The 17,333-nt window shown below is 42.4% G+C and overlaps 1 protein-coding gene across 1 annotated transcript in view; it reads left to right on the forward strand.

Annotated features, from left to right (window-relative positions):
* The window catches only part of ada10 (ADAM 10), a 50,379-nt gene continuing 33,046 nt past the window's right edge, over nt 1-17,333 (forward strand). The window contains 1 exon segment of the mRNA NM_001160624.2: nt 1-124. Coding sequence (NP_001154096.1) covers nt 58-124 — 67 coding nt within the window. The 5' untranslated portion in view covers nt 1-57.

Genomic DNA, 17,333 nt, shown 5'->3' on the forward strand with positions numbered 1-17,333 from the left:
GCCTTTAAGAAGTGCAAATCGAAACAGTAAAGCATTCGCGGTGTCAATGTACTAACAATGAATTTAATCGATATGGTCTTGATACAACTCTTGCTGTTGTTTAATTGCTTATGGAATATTAAAGGTAAGTTTTGGCATTCTGATTCATACAGCAAGGAAAGTGGTTCATCGCTAGCTAGCTCGCTAATCGGATTGAGAAAATGGTAGCAAGCGAGCTAGGCTAGCAGCGTTAACGTTACCTAGCTGGGAGGGGTGCAGCTCCTGTTTTTTTTTACATTTATGGTTCCGCTAGGACTACATCGAGAGAGCCTGCTCGAGCCTACGAAAGGTCCACCGAAGTGAAATAAGAATGTAACTGTGGTGGATATTTTTCTTAAGACATTCTCAACTATCTAGACTGTTTACTAAAAGTTATATAGTATCAACATACTAGTCCCCATTAATGCAGTTTCAGTCACGCACTGTTAGTTCTGAGAATCAAGTACAGTGGTTCCCAAACTTGAAATGGGGTCCCCTGAGAATATGTGATGTTAACAAACAAATGAACTTTTTATTTGATCTTCAACTGGGTATAGAAGAGAACTTGTTAGTGTCGACTAAGACCTATTACACTATTAGAATATGCTTTCATAGTTCTGGACATCCGGCAGGACCTACAGTTTAGTAAATATGAACACACAGCATTAACTAATGTTAGGGATATACTTTTTCCAAATGGGGTCCTCTGTATTAGAGATCGACCGATTATGATTTCTCAATGCCGGTTATTGGAGGACCAAAAAAAGCCAATGTTGATTTTTATATATATTTGTAACAATGACAATTACAACAATACTGAATGAATGATGAACACTTTTATTTTAACTTAATATAATGAATGCATCAATAAACTCCTATTTAGTCTCAAATAAATAATGAAACCTGTTCAATTTGGTTTAAATAATGCAAAAACAAAGTGTTGAAGAAGAAAGTAAAAGTGCAATATGTGCCATGTAAAACAAAAAAGGCTAACGTTTAAGTTCCTTGCTCAGAACATGAAAATATATGAAAGCTGGTGGTTCCTTTTAACATGAGTCTTCAATATTCCCAGGTAAGAAGTTTTACGTTGTAGTTATTATAGGACTATTTCTCTCTATACCATTTGTATTTCATATACCTTTGACTATTGGATGTTCTAATAGGTACTTTAGTATTGCCATCCTTATCTCGGGAGCTGATCGGCTTGAAGTCATAAACAGCGCAATGCTTGAAGCATTGTGAAGAGCTGCTGGCACACGCAGTAAAGTGCTGTTTGAATGAATGCTTACGAGCCTGCTGCTGCTTACCACCGCTCAGTCAGACTGCTCTATCAAATCATAGACTTAGTTATAACACAGAAATACGAGCCTTACGTCATTAATATGGTAAAATCCAGAAACTATCATTTTGAAAATCACCCGTTTGGCAAAGTAGGCTGTGATTCAATGATAAATTAACAGGCGCCGCATCGATTATATGCAACGCAGGACAACCTAGATAAACTAGTAATATCCTCAACCATGTGTAGTTAACTAGTGATTATGTTAAGATTGATTGTTTTTTAAAGATACATTTAATGCTAGCTAGCACCTTACCTTGGCTCCTTGCTGCACTCGCATAACAGGTAGTCAGCCTGCCACGCAGTCTCCTCGTGGAGTGCAATGTAATCGGCCATGATCGGTGTCCAAAAATGCAGATTACTGATTGTTATGAAAACTTGAAACTGGCCCTAATTAATCGGCCATTACGATTTAATCGGTCGACCTCTACTCTGTATATTCTAGTGTCAATTTAGGGTCTCGTGCAGTAAACGTTTGGGAACCCCTGGTCTAGTAGCAAGTTGATTTGTGTAGATTTTTGCTGCCAAAGTGATTACATGCTAATGTACAGAATTTGCTAGCTATTTCGACAGAAAGGAAAAGGCTAATCATACATTGTGACTTGGTAAATTACATTTGTCATTCTCATGATGTGCCCAACTCACTGACTTTTTTCTTTCTGTATTTTATATGTACACAGCCTAGCTAGATCTCTATGGCTCTGATGCAAATATGACTTTATTTCTATGGTAGACTATAATTAGTTAGTGATCTGTATTTTAAAAATTGTAAGCTAATTTTGAATTCATTCAGCACTTAGATGACCTGAAAACATGACACATGGACAGGATGTCCCCTATGATGCAGTAGCATGCATTAGAATAGACTTTCACTGACCCATGTAGGCTATTTCATAAACATGCCATCAATAATTTGACTTCATCATTCACACTGTTAAGGTCCCACTCCATCTGGGTCTGACTACTGCTGAGTTGACTATACGCCTCATCTGTCTGACATCGAATGCATTTTTCATTTCCCTCTCCTGTTTGCCATGGGCTAAAATACATATGCAGGGTCTGTTTTTTTTTTTACCTGCTCTGACAGTCTGTTTTTTCTTGTATGTGAACAAAGTGAGTAATTGATATGCCTGAAGCTGCTGTGGGCCTTGTGTTCCCCTGAGCATTGAGCTCCCCTGCAATTCCTGACTGGTGTCCTGTTTGTTTGTTCAGTGATGGAAACAGAAACATTCCACTGCAGATTAAGTGTTTCAGAGACTGCTCGGTCTGATTTAAATGATCAGGACTTGGATTTAATTTGAGCCTCAAATTGTTATTGTGTTGTAAAATCCCCATATTGAAATTACTAGTGCATAATTTATCATCCTAATTAATTATTTTGTTTGTTGATTCCACTTGAGAACTCTCATTAGCTGATAAAGTAGAATGAACCATGTTTCATGACTCTCCTCGGTGAGCTAATATTCCCACTCATTTGCATTAATCATGGGTGTTTGTTGACTTATATTATTCATGATGGCCAAGTTTGAGCCTTTCATTTGCCTATTTGACTTTTAGTGCAGTAATGACTCCAACATTCAAGGGACTGGGACATATGCTCAAATTCTAATACTTTAAAGTACATCCTTCCTCCCTGTCTTCAGCTGACCTTAGGGTGATGACTCTTCTGATGTGGATTGATTCGTGAAGCAACTCAATGTTAGCCATATTGGTTTTACCTACCATGTCTGGTCACGGTTCACTTGAAGGGCGTAAAGAATAAATAAATAAATGCTTTAAACAATGCCTTCAGCATCGAATTGGTTCATCTGACATGGGCCAGATGTTGAGTTTGGTCAGATAGTCATTTTGCTGTCAGACTAATTGCAGAACTAAACAGAGCAGCAGCAGAGCTCTGTGTGAGGCACATGTTCCCTGGTGTGTCCTTGAGAGCGTTTGCTGCCAACTGAGAGCGTGTCAGCAGAGAGGATGCCACCTAGACTCCGTGATGGCTCACCACGATGTTTGCTGTCTGTGGAAAAGGGGATATGAGCCAGCCAGACTGGAACTCAAAGGTTTACTGAGGAAACAGAGTTCTCTTAGAGGACCATGACAATGTTCTTTCATAAACTAAGAAGATAAGTCCGCCAATGTCCAATCCAAATGCAATTTTAAAAGCACAGATTTGTATTCAAAGGGAGAGTTTGGGATTAAATTGGTCACCACTATAGCAATTCATGTCCTCTAGGCTTAGGCTATATGCTCAGAACCTCAGATCGTTGTACACTGAGTGTACAAAACATTAGGAACACCCTCCTAATATTGTGTTGCATGGACTCTATAAGGTGTCAAGCTTTCCACAGGGATGCTTTCCACAGTGGCTGGGTGGCCTTTGGGTGGTGGACCATTCTTGATACACGCGTGACAACCCTTAACACACTCGAACCAGTGCGCCTGCACCTACTACCATACCCCGTTCAAATGCACTTAAATCCCTCTGAATTGCACACGTACACAATCCTTGTCTCAAGGCTTAAAAATCCTTCTTCACCCGGTGTCCTCCTCTTCATCAACACCGATTTGAAGTGGATTTAACAAGTGACATCAATAAGGGATCATAGCTTTCAGCTAGATTTACCTGGTCGTTCTATGTCATGGAAAGAGCAGGTGTTCCTAATGTTTTGTACACTGTGCATAATCTTATACATTTTACTGGGAAGGCAAATTATATTATCAGGATTTGGGTTCTAATCTGTATTTCAATGCTAGATGCCACATGCAGATTAATAATGAATGTAAGAGATGTTGTCATAACCATAGATTTGATTCTGGGTGGATATTAATGATTTGTTAGGGTTTGTGGTAACAGATTCTTCCCTTTTGACTCAAATATGTTTCCAGAGTTGAACATTAATTATTCATAGAGGGAAAGCAGGAGATCTGGCTAATCTGTTCAGTACCAGCTAAACATTTTTAGCTGGTACTGATCCAAAAGCCATAATTTCTAAAGAGGAAGTAGAGTAGGCAACCATGTTAAATAAACTAGTAACATCCCTATGTTCCAACGGATCATATTCTCTTCACCTGTTGAGATGCTGTCTTTTCACTTGCGCTGTGGGACTCCACACACCGGCTTCATTATCTCCCATTCTGCGTTTTCACGCAGACATTACATGGGGTGTGTGACTTCCCCGTACATTTTAATGTATTGGAGAGCATTTGCCAAGAGAAGATTAGAAGATGTCAGCGAGACTCTGAGAGAGAGACTCTGACGAAAGGCCTTGTTTGTATGTGGAGAATAAAAGAGTGTTTTGGAGCCATCAGGAGTCCTGTGCTTTGGTAGTACACAGTGGCTTGTCAGGGAGGCATAGCAAAGCCTTTCAGAATGTGGGGAAATATGTAATCCTGGATTCTATTTCCCCTCACATATCCAAAGAACTTCAATGAGTCTCCACGATTGACATTGTTATAAAAACACTTGATATTGTGTTTTGTTAGTTTGAAGCATACAGAGCAGCATTCTGGTACATTCACATTCAGAAAGCCAAATATTATTGACCATATTCAAGATGTGCAATGTCAGTGTCAGAAATGCAGAGGGGCTTTGTGCATTTTTGCCCCTAGATTTTCCAAATTTGCCCCTGAGAGCTCTTGATGGAAAAAGCTGCTGCAATCTTTTCAAAACAAGTCAACAGGGGCAAAATATGCCCCTAACTTTAGATCTTTTTTTCTCCATTGGTATCACACTTCATACAGAATGTGTCTGCAAAGGATTCTCCTTGACTCATCCAATCAGATAAAGTGCACTCTGCTGGCAGCTATCTCCCCCATCTTGCCCTCTTTGTTGTCAACATTCTTATTTTCCAAGTTGTGAAAATGCTAGTGTTCTTGTCTGGTGTATTGTCAACCAAGGTCAGATATTGCTTAATTGGATTTGCACCACTCAATGGCATCATTTCCATGTTCCAGGTGTTGCCTAATATCCAGGCTATAAACAAATAGGCCCGATGTACGAAATGCAGGGAAGTTTGTCTAGTGGTGGTAGAGTATTGATACCCAACGCAATATGACATTTCTTCACCTTAGGAGGAAATGTGATTCACACAAGATATATATTTTTTGCTCAACTAATTTAAACCTCTGAATAAGGCACGATTAACCCACAGCTGTATGTTATCATACTCCTACTGTAGTGCATGTAGGGTTAGAACATTCAATAAAGACACTCCCGCTCTCAGCTGGTCATAGTGTGTGGTTCTGCAATAGTGTAAACTCAGTGACATGATGGGCGGAGCTGTTTCCATTCTGTTCCATCCCAGGGTGCAGACAGAGTCGTGTGTGTGTGTGTGCACCACAAACATTCACTGTAATATTAAAACATTGGTCATGACAGGAAATGGATGCTTGTCTGTGTTTGTGAAAGGTTGAAAAACACAGGGAGGGAGTAAAGAGAAGAAAAATAAGACCTTTTGATGTAATGTCACTGCTATTGTGATGTCATAGGTTTCCTGGTTGACATGTAGACCTCAGCAATATGGATACTGAATGTTTTTTTGTGTTGAGGTATTTTGTTAAAAAAATGTCTTCACATTTTCAAACAGTCCATTTAGTAAGGCCCGCGTCCAGAGACACATACCAGCTCTATTGGTAGTACAGTACTATACCTGCACCTGTCGACGACACAAGTTGTTCAGCTCCCACTCCATTCTTACATTTATTAAACATATCATATAGAGCGTGTGTGGCAAGCTTACAATGATGGCAAAAAACATTTGAGAGTGCGCTGACCCTGGTGCTAGAGGGGGTATGCAGCTGGAGGTTGAATGTTTTGAAGGTGTACTTGACCATAAAATGTTTGGGAACCACTGTACTAGTCAAATTAGGCCTAGGCCCTCTGAAGACAGCATCAAGCAACAATGCAGGAAACTGAAACATGTAGCCAAGCCTGAACAATCAATAAGGATTACCAGTGATGTTTTACTGACAGGGACCTACCTACTTACCAGTCATTGCTTATCAGACTCACCACATTGGTTTGTTGAAGCACCATTTCCTCTGTTGTTTTCTTATGTGGGGAAACTGTGAAATGGTTGGCTAGTTTGTTCATTCTGATACTTGTGACATGGTGCCTGACATTTTGTATTTCTATAATGACTGTGTTCTCACATTCCCTGTCAGTTTGTTTTTCTGGCTTTATTCAGAGTGCATGGTTCTACCGCTAGTGTTTTGACTTGCCAATCAGTTTCCTGAAAGACAATAGTAAACTAACATTGACCTGAAAATGGTTGCTGTGTTAAATCGTGTTCCAGTGTCAAATCACTATTCCTTTCACAGCGATATCTCTTTCAGCTGGGAGCTGTAAGCAAGCATCACATTCAGTTCTGACTTCATTATCAGTAGGCTCTTTGCTTGTTAACACAGACTACTAACTTGCCCTGCCTCTTGTTTCTTTGCTCTCTGCATCATATTCAAGTGGATGTTGAGCAGTAAGACTAGAATGAAGAAATCTACTCAAAACCGCAATGTTTTTGTGTGTGTGGGCCTAGTCTAGTTATAATTTTGTGCTAAGCCCTCAGCACATAGAAACATGCCTTCGCATCACAATCTCCTTTGGCCGTGACTTTCCACAGTAGGCTAACCTAGTTCTATGTGCAGACATTGTGCTGCGTGAGCCATACATAATATCTGCTTCATAATTATTTTAGCATTTCATGAGCAATGGACCCCACACCCTGTACAGTAGTTCAGAGGAACTTCTTCTAAGCATGCATGGAATGAGGAGCAAAATTGTACCTAGCTACTAATGATGAGGGAAAAATACATAGTTACAATTGTGCTTTGTTTTTCTCCTGCGGGCAGCGTTAGCTAGAGACAGCCGGCTGTCCCTGCACCAAAACTCAGGTATTTTCCTTCCCATCTTTAAAATAAAAAATGGTGAGCCAACATGTTTTCAGCACTTTTTTATTTCCCCGACTGATCAAAACTCATTTTCTCGTGTTCTGTCTATCTGAAGCAGACATAACGTGAGCATTATGTTTGGAACATGAAATCGCAATCCATATCGTATCGGCACCAAAGTATCGCGCTAATATCATATTGTGGCGGCAGGGTAGCCTAGTTCAAATCAAGTTCAAATCCCCGAGCTGACAAGGTACAAGTCTGTCGTTCTGCCCCTGAACAGGCAGTTAACCCACTGTTCCTAGGCCGTCATTGTAAATAATAATTTGTTCTTAACTGACTTGCCTAGTAAAATAAATAAATACAATTGTGTGGTCCCTGGCAATTCCCGGCCCTACTAGCTACATTATGCTTTTGTATTTCAGACCGCTGCCTTGACAATTGCCCATACAGGACTGCGGCTCCCAGACCCAAAAGTGTCTTTGTCCAAAAACATCTACTGTCACCACTACCCATCGGATTAGTAGCTTCTCAGCGGTTAAAGGCTGCAGCTAGCCACAGGGACCACTGGACAGTGGACATGGCATTGGTCCACACCACAACAGTACCCACCAATGCCATGTTATTTGCATCCCTCAGTAGTCAATGGCTAGATGTCTTGTCAGGGATGTAGACTAGTGGTTTACCCATCACTCAGTGTTGTGGTATGGTGCAATAGCAGCCAGGAGAACAAGTGGTGGAGCCCTGAGCTCTCTGGCCTGTCAAACAACCTGCCTTTACCCAGCATGCTAATGTACGTGGAGGGTGACTCATCATGACCCAAGCTGTTTCCACTTCCTCTGTTCCTGTCAATGGGTTCTATCTGGCCTGTCAAACTTGGCACCTCTGAGTGAGGATGAAGACTTCACTGAAATATTATTGACTAAGCCTACAGTATGAAGCCCACAGGCACTACTTGTCATTGACAGCTCTGGCAATTTGGACTAGCAGGTGCATTCCAGCAGGATACAAATAAGGAGTAGCCAACATTTTCTCTTGCAAATTAGTGTTAGTCCTTTACCCTGCCAACTAATTCAAAGTCACTACTTGACTACTTGCAACACTTCAAATGGATTGACTAGGCAAACAACATTCTTGTATCCGCTAGGCATAGGCCTATATTGTTTGGGGCAGCAGGTAAGCTAGTGGTTAAAGCGTTGGGCCAGTAACCGAAAGGTTGCTAGATCAAATCTCTGAGCTGACAAGGTAAAAATCTGTCGTTCTGCCCCTGAACAAGGCAGTTAACCCACTGTTCATAGGCCGTCTTTGTAAATAAGAATTTGTTCTTAACTGACTTGCCTATTTAAATAAAGGTAAAAATATAAATAAAAAATAAAAAAAAACATCTCGATTTGAATATTCCAGAGTGTTTTCCATTAACTTTTTGTGGCTAGATAAGGGAGGAAATTATGTTAATGATTGACTTGCTAGTTATCTCTTAAAAAAAAAAAAAAAGTTTTTAATGTAATGAAAACACTTCCTTATGCTGCCATATAGAGCACTGGGGTCACAGTCCTCACATGCCCCTCCCTTCCTCTGGACAGTGACCCTGCACACAGATGTGGTGTGATAGGGAAATGAAAATACGAGGCAAAGCTGTATCATGGAAACAAGTCGTACATTCCTCCAATGGGTTTTCTCAATTAAAAAATCCATGAATCCACTGGAGTCGTATGTGGTCTGACAACTGAAGGGACCGTGGTGTGCCTGCCATACTCCATCTCCAACCAACAGCCTTCGAGTTGACCTTTACCCCGTTGATTCAGTTTGTCGTAGGCAGCTTTGGCTGCTGTAGGCTGGGTTAGTACATAACATTCTAAATATTTCCTTCACTGAAAGGCATATCCCCTGAAACTGTACATTGTACCAATAGAGGGAAAAATACATCCCATTGTCATGAAGTTTAAGATATCTGGGTTTTGTTAAACTGTGACTAAATCTACTTTGTTGCAACTTCGGTTCTTAGAAACTTTCAGTGTTGCAATTACTAGGGCTGTGATACCAATATTTTTTTCCCATGACAAAAATGAAAACACACGAAGCAGACAAACCTCTTTGGTCTTTTAAGAATCTGCTGTATTTAAGTTGTGTGCTACAGTTTGGAAATTAAATAAATGTGACTCTGGATGATAACCTAATGATGTTTGTTTCCAACATTTAGGGCTGTTATCCTAAAGAAGTTCAATCCTCATGTGTTTGTTTACTTGCCATGGTACTAACAAGTATCACCATACTGGTATCATGCCGGCCCTAGCAATTACTCTGAACAAATATTCAAACGAGAACGAACCTTGTTCTTTTAACCAAACATTTCAATTCAACTAAAGGCTGTTTTGCATAATAGTGTTGTCAATATTTTGTGTATCACTTCTCAAACACCAGCCCTTGCCAAATTGAGCCATATACAATGAGCTGTCTTTTTAGTCAAATAATTGCATTTTTCTCTTGTCTATTCTGCTTTATTCCACTGGTGTTGCATGTTAATAGGCTGTATGGGACAATGCATAGGCGATGTCATGCCCATGTATGGGGGTTGATGGAGGCAATCTGAGCGTGCTCTATTTTGTTTTCATACAAGGCCCCTCTGTTTCCTGATTGATTCATCTTCTTCTCTCATTCTCACATTAAAAAGCCCACCAGCTCCTGTGTTTCTGTCTGTGTGCCACACTAGACTACTACTGTCATTAGTCTATTTCTTGGGGGAGGGCTAAGAAAAGCTAGTGTAAATCTCTGAATATTTTCTCCCTGACTCATTCATGAACATGTCATGGCAGGCCGGGTGTGGCCCCTGCTTGTTGAAGAGTTTTTACTCCCACACACTAGGGCCACCAGGACAATACAATTGCTGTGTTTTACTGTGAGACCATTACCCCAGCAGCACTGTATGAGCTCCTCTCTTTAGGTAAGCACGGAGTGTCCCCTTCATATCAAACACAGCATTCGCTGATGACCATACATTTGTAATGGTGTTTTTAAACTAGCGTCTCAGGTAGTAGGCTAACGCATCAACAGCTGTGAGAATCTCTATCTTTTGAACTTGTTTTTTTGTATGGCGATATAGTCTCCCTGCTCATGACGTTATAGACGGGTTGGTTGTTTAGCAACACAACTGACGCTTGGGCAACTGTGGGGAAAGACCGACAGGGTTGGCTTAGATTGTTAACAGCATATAAACTATATTTAGTCTCCAAGGAAAAACAGGAAGCAAGGAAAGCACTGGGGATATACAGAGAGGCTGGTACAAAAATGGTATTAGCTTACTGTATGTGTTAAAATACATATGGTCTGTGTCCGTTAAAAGACACAGACTAAATTTATTTTAACACGTACAGTAAGCTAATACCATTTTTTTTTAACAAATTAAAACCAATACATTTGCACAATGAGATTGTTTCTCAAATACATTGTTACAGTTGTTGGTTAGCTAGCAAATTTGAGCTATATTAGCATAGACGTGACATCAGTAAAAACACACCTCAAAACAAGACATGGTATCAAGATAAAACTAGCTTGAAAGAGCAACCTATGATTCCCACTCGGCAGCTTCTTGTCATTTTTGCTAGCTATCTGGCCGTCCAGAAAAACAACAACATGGCCTTCTGCCCCATTGAAGCGCGCCCATTGTTTGCATGACGTTGCCAGCTAACCAGTCTACAACCAGCTAGCAGGTGGACTGCTAAAACAGCAATTCATTTGGCTCTTATCCTCAGGTGTGTTCGACTGTTCGCATCTGACCGTTCTTTAAAGCCTTTGTTGACTAGGAGTGGACTAATGATAACGCTTGGCGGATGAGCTGTTCTGTGCGGCGGTGTCTCGCGCTCCAGCTTGTGTGTAAGCCTGTTTAGCGTGGTAGAGAATTGAGCCGCTGCTCTGGTGTCGCTGTAAGAGCCAGTCCCTCCCTGGCCGTGCTCCGTCTTCATTACCCAGAGTTGTGTGGAGGCACACTGTCAGAGAGTGCTCTTTAGCATCTGTGTCACAGCGCTTTAATGAAATTGATGGCCTATGTCTAAATATGAGTCGGTCTTCATGCAGCTGAGCTCTCCTCTCAGGATTATGCTTTGCCTCCACAGTTCTGTCCACTTAGCCGTACTCTTGACTTCTTGCAAACTGAGGGCTTCATCAGCGGAGAGCTTGGAGACTGGGTAGATGTGCTCATGTAACTTTTTTAGGCACTGTCTTGACATTTTCTTGTTTTAATGTTAGGCATTTCTCTTTCACAAAAGGCATTTGTTTTTCACAAGTGGCAACATCCCTCCTTTTTAAGAATAATATTTTTGCTGTTTTGCTTTCAGCTGTATATTCATCTAATCTCCTCAGATCCTCTTCTAGTGCATTCTGGAGGTAGGAGGAAAATCGAATGTGGAAAAAGGATTATTCTTCCCAGATGAAATGGTCTGCTGTCAACACTCCCTTCATAGAAAACCATTGTTCCTTTGCCACACTGTTGTGCTGTGTGCTTAAAGTGTTTTTGTGTTCTAGTCTAGCAGATGTGAATATTCTTTTTTTTCTCACTCAGTATTTCTTGAGCCCTTTCAAATTCAAATGTTTAAACGTTCTCAACTCTAGTACACAGCTGTCAGGGAAGAGGCTGTATTTTCCACCTAAGGAGCCCCTCAGTGTGAATGAAGTGGGATCATGTTCCCACCAATGGGAAGCTCTGGAGACACCAGACTGGACACACAGTCTAGCCCTACTGTCCGGACTGACTAGTGAGAGGAGCAGTTTGAACGTTTGCCCAGTGTTGCCAAGCTGTCTGGGCAGAGGAATATTCTCAGCTAGCATCAGCCAGTATAGTAGACAGTCTCAATAAGGCTCTAACACTGCAACCAGCCAGCATAGCATCAGTCAGCCAACTGCTGAGCTACATATGAGCAGGAGCCAGTGTGCTGTTCCTATGGGGCTAGCTTTAATTTGAACCTGAAAAAGAACTGAATGAATAAGTGATGGCTGCTTCCATCCCGTGCTGATTGCTAAAAGTGTGACCGTTGCATCTAAAAGCTCTTTAAAAGCCTCCTGTTTCTACATTAATGTCCCCTCACTCTCCTGAAAAAGTAACAGCACAGTGACAGACCCCCAGGAGAGAGGGGTAGCCTCGTGTGGAATCGCAATGCATGTCAGTGTCCCTCGCTTAACGAGCAGCATTTATCCCCTAGCCAGAACTAGATAAGTGGAGAGTTTTATCACAGCCGAGCAGGTGGAGGCAGGGGCTGTGCCGCTGCTGCCTCCGGGAGAAAACTCCTTCTAACGCTGCTGATGACTACAAAGTTTTTAGTGATTTCTCCTTTCTTTTCTCTGTGCAGGATTGCTTTGCTCAAACTGTGAATGAGAAAAACTCCTTCATTTCAACCACAATCACTAAGGAGAATTCAAAGGAACGGGAAATCTCTAGCTTCTGATCTAGGCTATATGCCTATAGGCTAAACATACACATACTTAGGTAGTACAACTGTTGGTGTGCACAAAGTCTTTGTCAAGGTTGCTCATAAGGCAAGGCAATCTAGAAAGTAAACTCCCTTACCTCAGAGTGGAAGATAGCTTTTTGTTCTAGTGGTATGGTTGACTCTGGAGTAGGGCTGTCCCTGACTTAAAAAAATAAAATGTGTCTAAAACTTGAAATGGTGCCATGTTTACTGGTTGCTCAGGAGGTAAAGGGGAAGTTGGATGAGTGGAATACATTTGATTAGTTGTGGAAAATACTGCAAATAAAGAAACAGAAGGTAAGGAGCAAGCCCTGCATGCATATTATGTGTGCCAAACGGGTGCTGTTAGATTACTATAGCTTTCTGACTGTTTGGAACAATGTAAACACTAATTAAATGATAAGCGTACCATAGTCAATTTTGTATATATTCTTTTAAGCCTTTATTCCAGCGGTCGACTAAATTGGGTCAGCCGTACTCTGGAGCATGGTGTACTAATGACCAGGTTTTGATAGCAGTTGGTTACATAATGGTGCTACTCCTCAGCTTTATTGAAGAGTATGTAAGCCTTTTTCATGTCTTAGTCGTGACAGACTTTCAGCATGCTTATAGAGAAGACCACTCAACATGTACTGCAATTACACAAATGACTGATGATTGGTGGAAATGAATTGATAAGAATGTCAAATCAAATGGATTGGTCACGTACACATGGTTAGCAGATGTTGTGAGTGTAGCGAAATGTTTGTGCATCCAGTTCTGACAGTGCAGTAATATCTAACAAGTAATCTAACAATTGCCTAATACACACATCTAAGTGAAGGAATGGAATAAGAATATATACATATATGGATGAGCAATGACTTAGCAGCATAGGCAAGATGCAATAGATGGTATAAAATACAGTATATACATATGAAATGAGTAATGCAAGATATGTAAACATTAAAGTGACTAGTGATCCATTTATTAAAGTGGCCAATGATTTCAAGTCTGTATGTAGGCAGCAGCATCTGTGTTAGTGATGGCTGTTTAACAGTCTGATGGCCTTGAGATGGAGACTTAACAGCTTGTCGGTCCCAGCCTTGATGCACCTGCACTGACCTTGTTTTCTGGATGGTATTGGGGTGAACAAGCAGTGGCTCGGGTGGTTGTTGTCCTTGACAATCTTTGGCCTTCCTGTGACATCGGGTGCTGTAGAGTGTCCTGGAGGGCAGGTAGTTTGCCCCTGGTGATGTGTTGTGTAGACCTCACCACCCTCTGAAGAGCCCTGCTGTTGTGGGCAGTGTAGTTGCCGCACCAGGTGGTGGTACAGCCCGACAGGATGCTCTCAATTGTGCATCTGTAAAAGTTTGGGTTTTGGGTGACAAGCCAAAGTTCTTCAGCCTCCTGAGGTTGAAGAGGCGTTGTTGCGCCGCCTTCACCATACTGTCTGTGTGGGTGGACCATTTCAGTTTGTCCGTGATGTGTACGCCCAGGAACTTAAAACGTTCCCGCTTCTCCACTGCTGTCCCTTCGATGTGGATAGGGGGGTGCTCACTGTGCTGTTTCCTGAAGTCCACGATCATCTCCTTTGTTTTGTTGATGTTGAGTGATGGGTTGTTTTCCTGACACCACACACCGAGTGCCCTCACCACCTCCCTATAGGCTGTCTTGTTGTTGTTGGTAATCAAGCCCTCTACTGTTGTGTCGTCTGCTAACTTAATGATTTGAGTTGGAGACGTGCATGGCCACTCAGTAATGGGTGAACAGGGAGTACAGGAGGGGGCTAAGCACGCACCCTTGTGGGGACCCAGTGTTGAGGAACAGCGATGTGGAGATTTTTCCTACCTTCACCACCTGGGGGCGGCCCGACAGGAAGTCCAGGACCCAATTGCACAGGGCGGGGTTGAGACCCAGGGCCTCAAGCTTTAATGATGAGTTTGGAGGGTATTATGGTGTTGAATGCTGAGCTGTAGTCAATGAACGGCATTCTTCCATAAGTATTCCTCTTGTCCAGATGGGATAGGGTAGTGTGATGGCGATTGCATCATCTGACCTATTGGGGCGGTATGCAAATTGAAGTGGGTCTAGGGTGACAGGTAAGGTGGAGGTGATATGATCCTTGACTAGTCTCTCAAAGCACTTGTGACAGAAGTGAGTGCTATGGGGCAATAGTCATTTAGTTCAGTTACCTTTGCCTTCTTGGTTACAGGAACAATGGTGGTCATCTTGAAGCATGTGGGGACAGCAGACTGGGATAGGGAGATATTGAATATGTCCCTATCTGGTCTGTGCATGCTCTGAGGACGCGGCTAGGGATGCCATCTGGGCCGGGGCCCTGCGAGGGTTAACACGTTTTAAATGTCTTACTCACATCGGCCACGGAGAAGGAGAGCCCACAGTTCTTGGTAGCCGGCCGTGTCTGGCACTGTATAAAAATGATTTTGTTGGCATTTACATATATCCCCATTACCAGTAAAACATCATCAAAACCTATTTCTTTCACTTACTTGCTGTGCTGTTTTCGTTGTTCAGTAGTTTCATTCTCAACCAGCTCTGTCTGTCCGTGGCCTCTCTTGCTCGGTGCGCACTGTCACTGTGTCCGTTTCCATCTTGTCCAGCTGTGTATGTAACATTTCACGTAAACCCTGTTTCTTGTCTGCATGGAAGTTGCAGTCCTTATGCCTAGCATCGAGCATGGTGGCGACACCGTAAAGAGGCTCAGAGAGAATGCCACTGAATTGCTTGTTCACAGCCTCGAGTACTTTTGTAAGTTTTAACCCCACGGTCTTTGTTGGCAGTTTTGTTGAGCAGGAGTTTCAATGCCATGACAGAGGGGTATCACGTCTGCTGCAGACGCAGTTGATGAGCTTATTTATCCAGTCAGTTGTTCGAATGAAGCTAGCTAGTGTGTTCATGTTTCAAACGTGCTGGTTGTCCTACCGCTGATGCCATTTGAGAACATTCTTGAGCATTTGCTGTCAGGCTCATGAGGCTGACATCGCTGGTCCAAATGTCAGTTGTGAAGCAAATGGCAGTGACGCCCATAGCAAGTAGCTCATGGATGTGCGTTTCAACAATACTGTGTAACTCCGGTAGGGCAACACCTGAAGAATACCATCTACTTGATAGTGTGTACCAGGGCTCAAGGTGCTCGACCAATCGGTGAAAGACGACAGAGGACGGTTGATTGTCAAGGGCAATGAATTCCATTATCTTTGTGTTTAATGGATTTCCCCTTTTGAGTTGTCTCGCTGAAATGTTCTTCCTCTTTCAAATCACTGCTCCACTTGAACGTGTTTAGTAGTTGGAAGTGTGCGCTTAGTATTTTTCTGCTTTTGTTCTGCGGAGAATTGGGGCAGGTGGTCAGTCCAGTTCAAGTGCTGAGCAGTCTGATGGATTGTAGATACCAACAGTCTCAAGGACAGTTTCTATCAGACCTCATGCTCTGATACTGTCTGCCCGGTGATAAGGGAGAGAGCAGCTCGTGGCTGAGGTGTGTGGGGTCCTTAATGATGCTGCATGTCTTACTCAGGCACGTTGCTTATGTAGATGTCCTGGAGCATAGTCCCAGTGACGTGCTGGTCCATCTTCACCACCCGCTGGAGGGCCTTGTGGACGGAGCAATTTGTGTACCAGGCCGTGATGCAAACGGTCCGGATGCTCTCAATGGTGCAGCGGTAGTATTTGGAGATGACCTAGGGCAGCATGCCAAATTTCTTCAGCCCCTTAGGAAGCAGAGACTCTGTTATGCCCTCTTGACATGAATGGTGGTGGTGGTGGTGGTGTTGGTCCGTGACAAGTCCTCAGTGATGTGGAAGCCAAGGAACAAAAAAATCCTGTCTCTCTACTGCAGTCCCATTGATTTGGATTGGGGTATGTTCCCTCCTCTGCTTCCTGAAGTTAACAATCAGGTATTTTGTTTTGCTGATGTGGAGGGAGAGGTTGTTGTCATGACACCACAATGCTAGGTCACTTACCTCCTCCCTATAGGCTGACTCATCGTTGTTGTTTATCAGGCCTACAACCGTGGTGTCGTCAGCAAACTTGATGATGGAGTTGGTGTTGTGTAAAGCCAACATGAATGAGGCTATGTAATGTTTTTGAACCTTTTTTCACAGTACATCAAATTTAAAGTGCTCTGGTGATTACATTTTTTTTTTTTTTTTAATAAACCTCCGGAATTGGAAGGGAAACAAAAAATCTCTCTGAAGTTTGACAAATGGCAATTTGTCTGTGTTGGCGGAGTTTCTCTGCTGTAATGTGTTTCTGGGAGCAGGGGGAGGGAAGATGGGGCTGGGGATTGGATCACATCAGTGTAGAGATGCCTGGAACCCCTGCTAGGAGCTGGAAATGATGAGAATGGTGTTTGTCAGATAATAAAGTGGTCTGAGTCAGCAGGAGGCAGACTAAAGGGTGTCTAGCTAGCTGCTCTTGATGGGAATCACTCTAGGTCCCTATGATGGGAATCACTCTAGGTCCCTATGATGGGAAGGAGAATGGGGATATATTTTGCAGCACACTGCAGTCTTTTGCTTATCATCTACTCAACTTGTGGAAGGTTTTTCTTTTCTTTTTCTCCCCAGCATTTCAACACTACATCTCTTATGTTGGAATGGGAAAAGTGAATGAAGCAAATATATACCATTGGGCCTCTA

Source organism: Oncorhynchus mykiss, chromosome 26, assembly GCF_013265735.2.
Source record: "Oncorhynchus mykiss isolate Arlee chromosome 26, USDA_OmykA_1.1, whole genome shotgun sequence".
Lineage (NCBI taxonomy): Eukaryota > Metazoa > Chordata > Actinopteri > Salmoniformes > Salmonidae > Oncorhynchus > Oncorhynchus mykiss.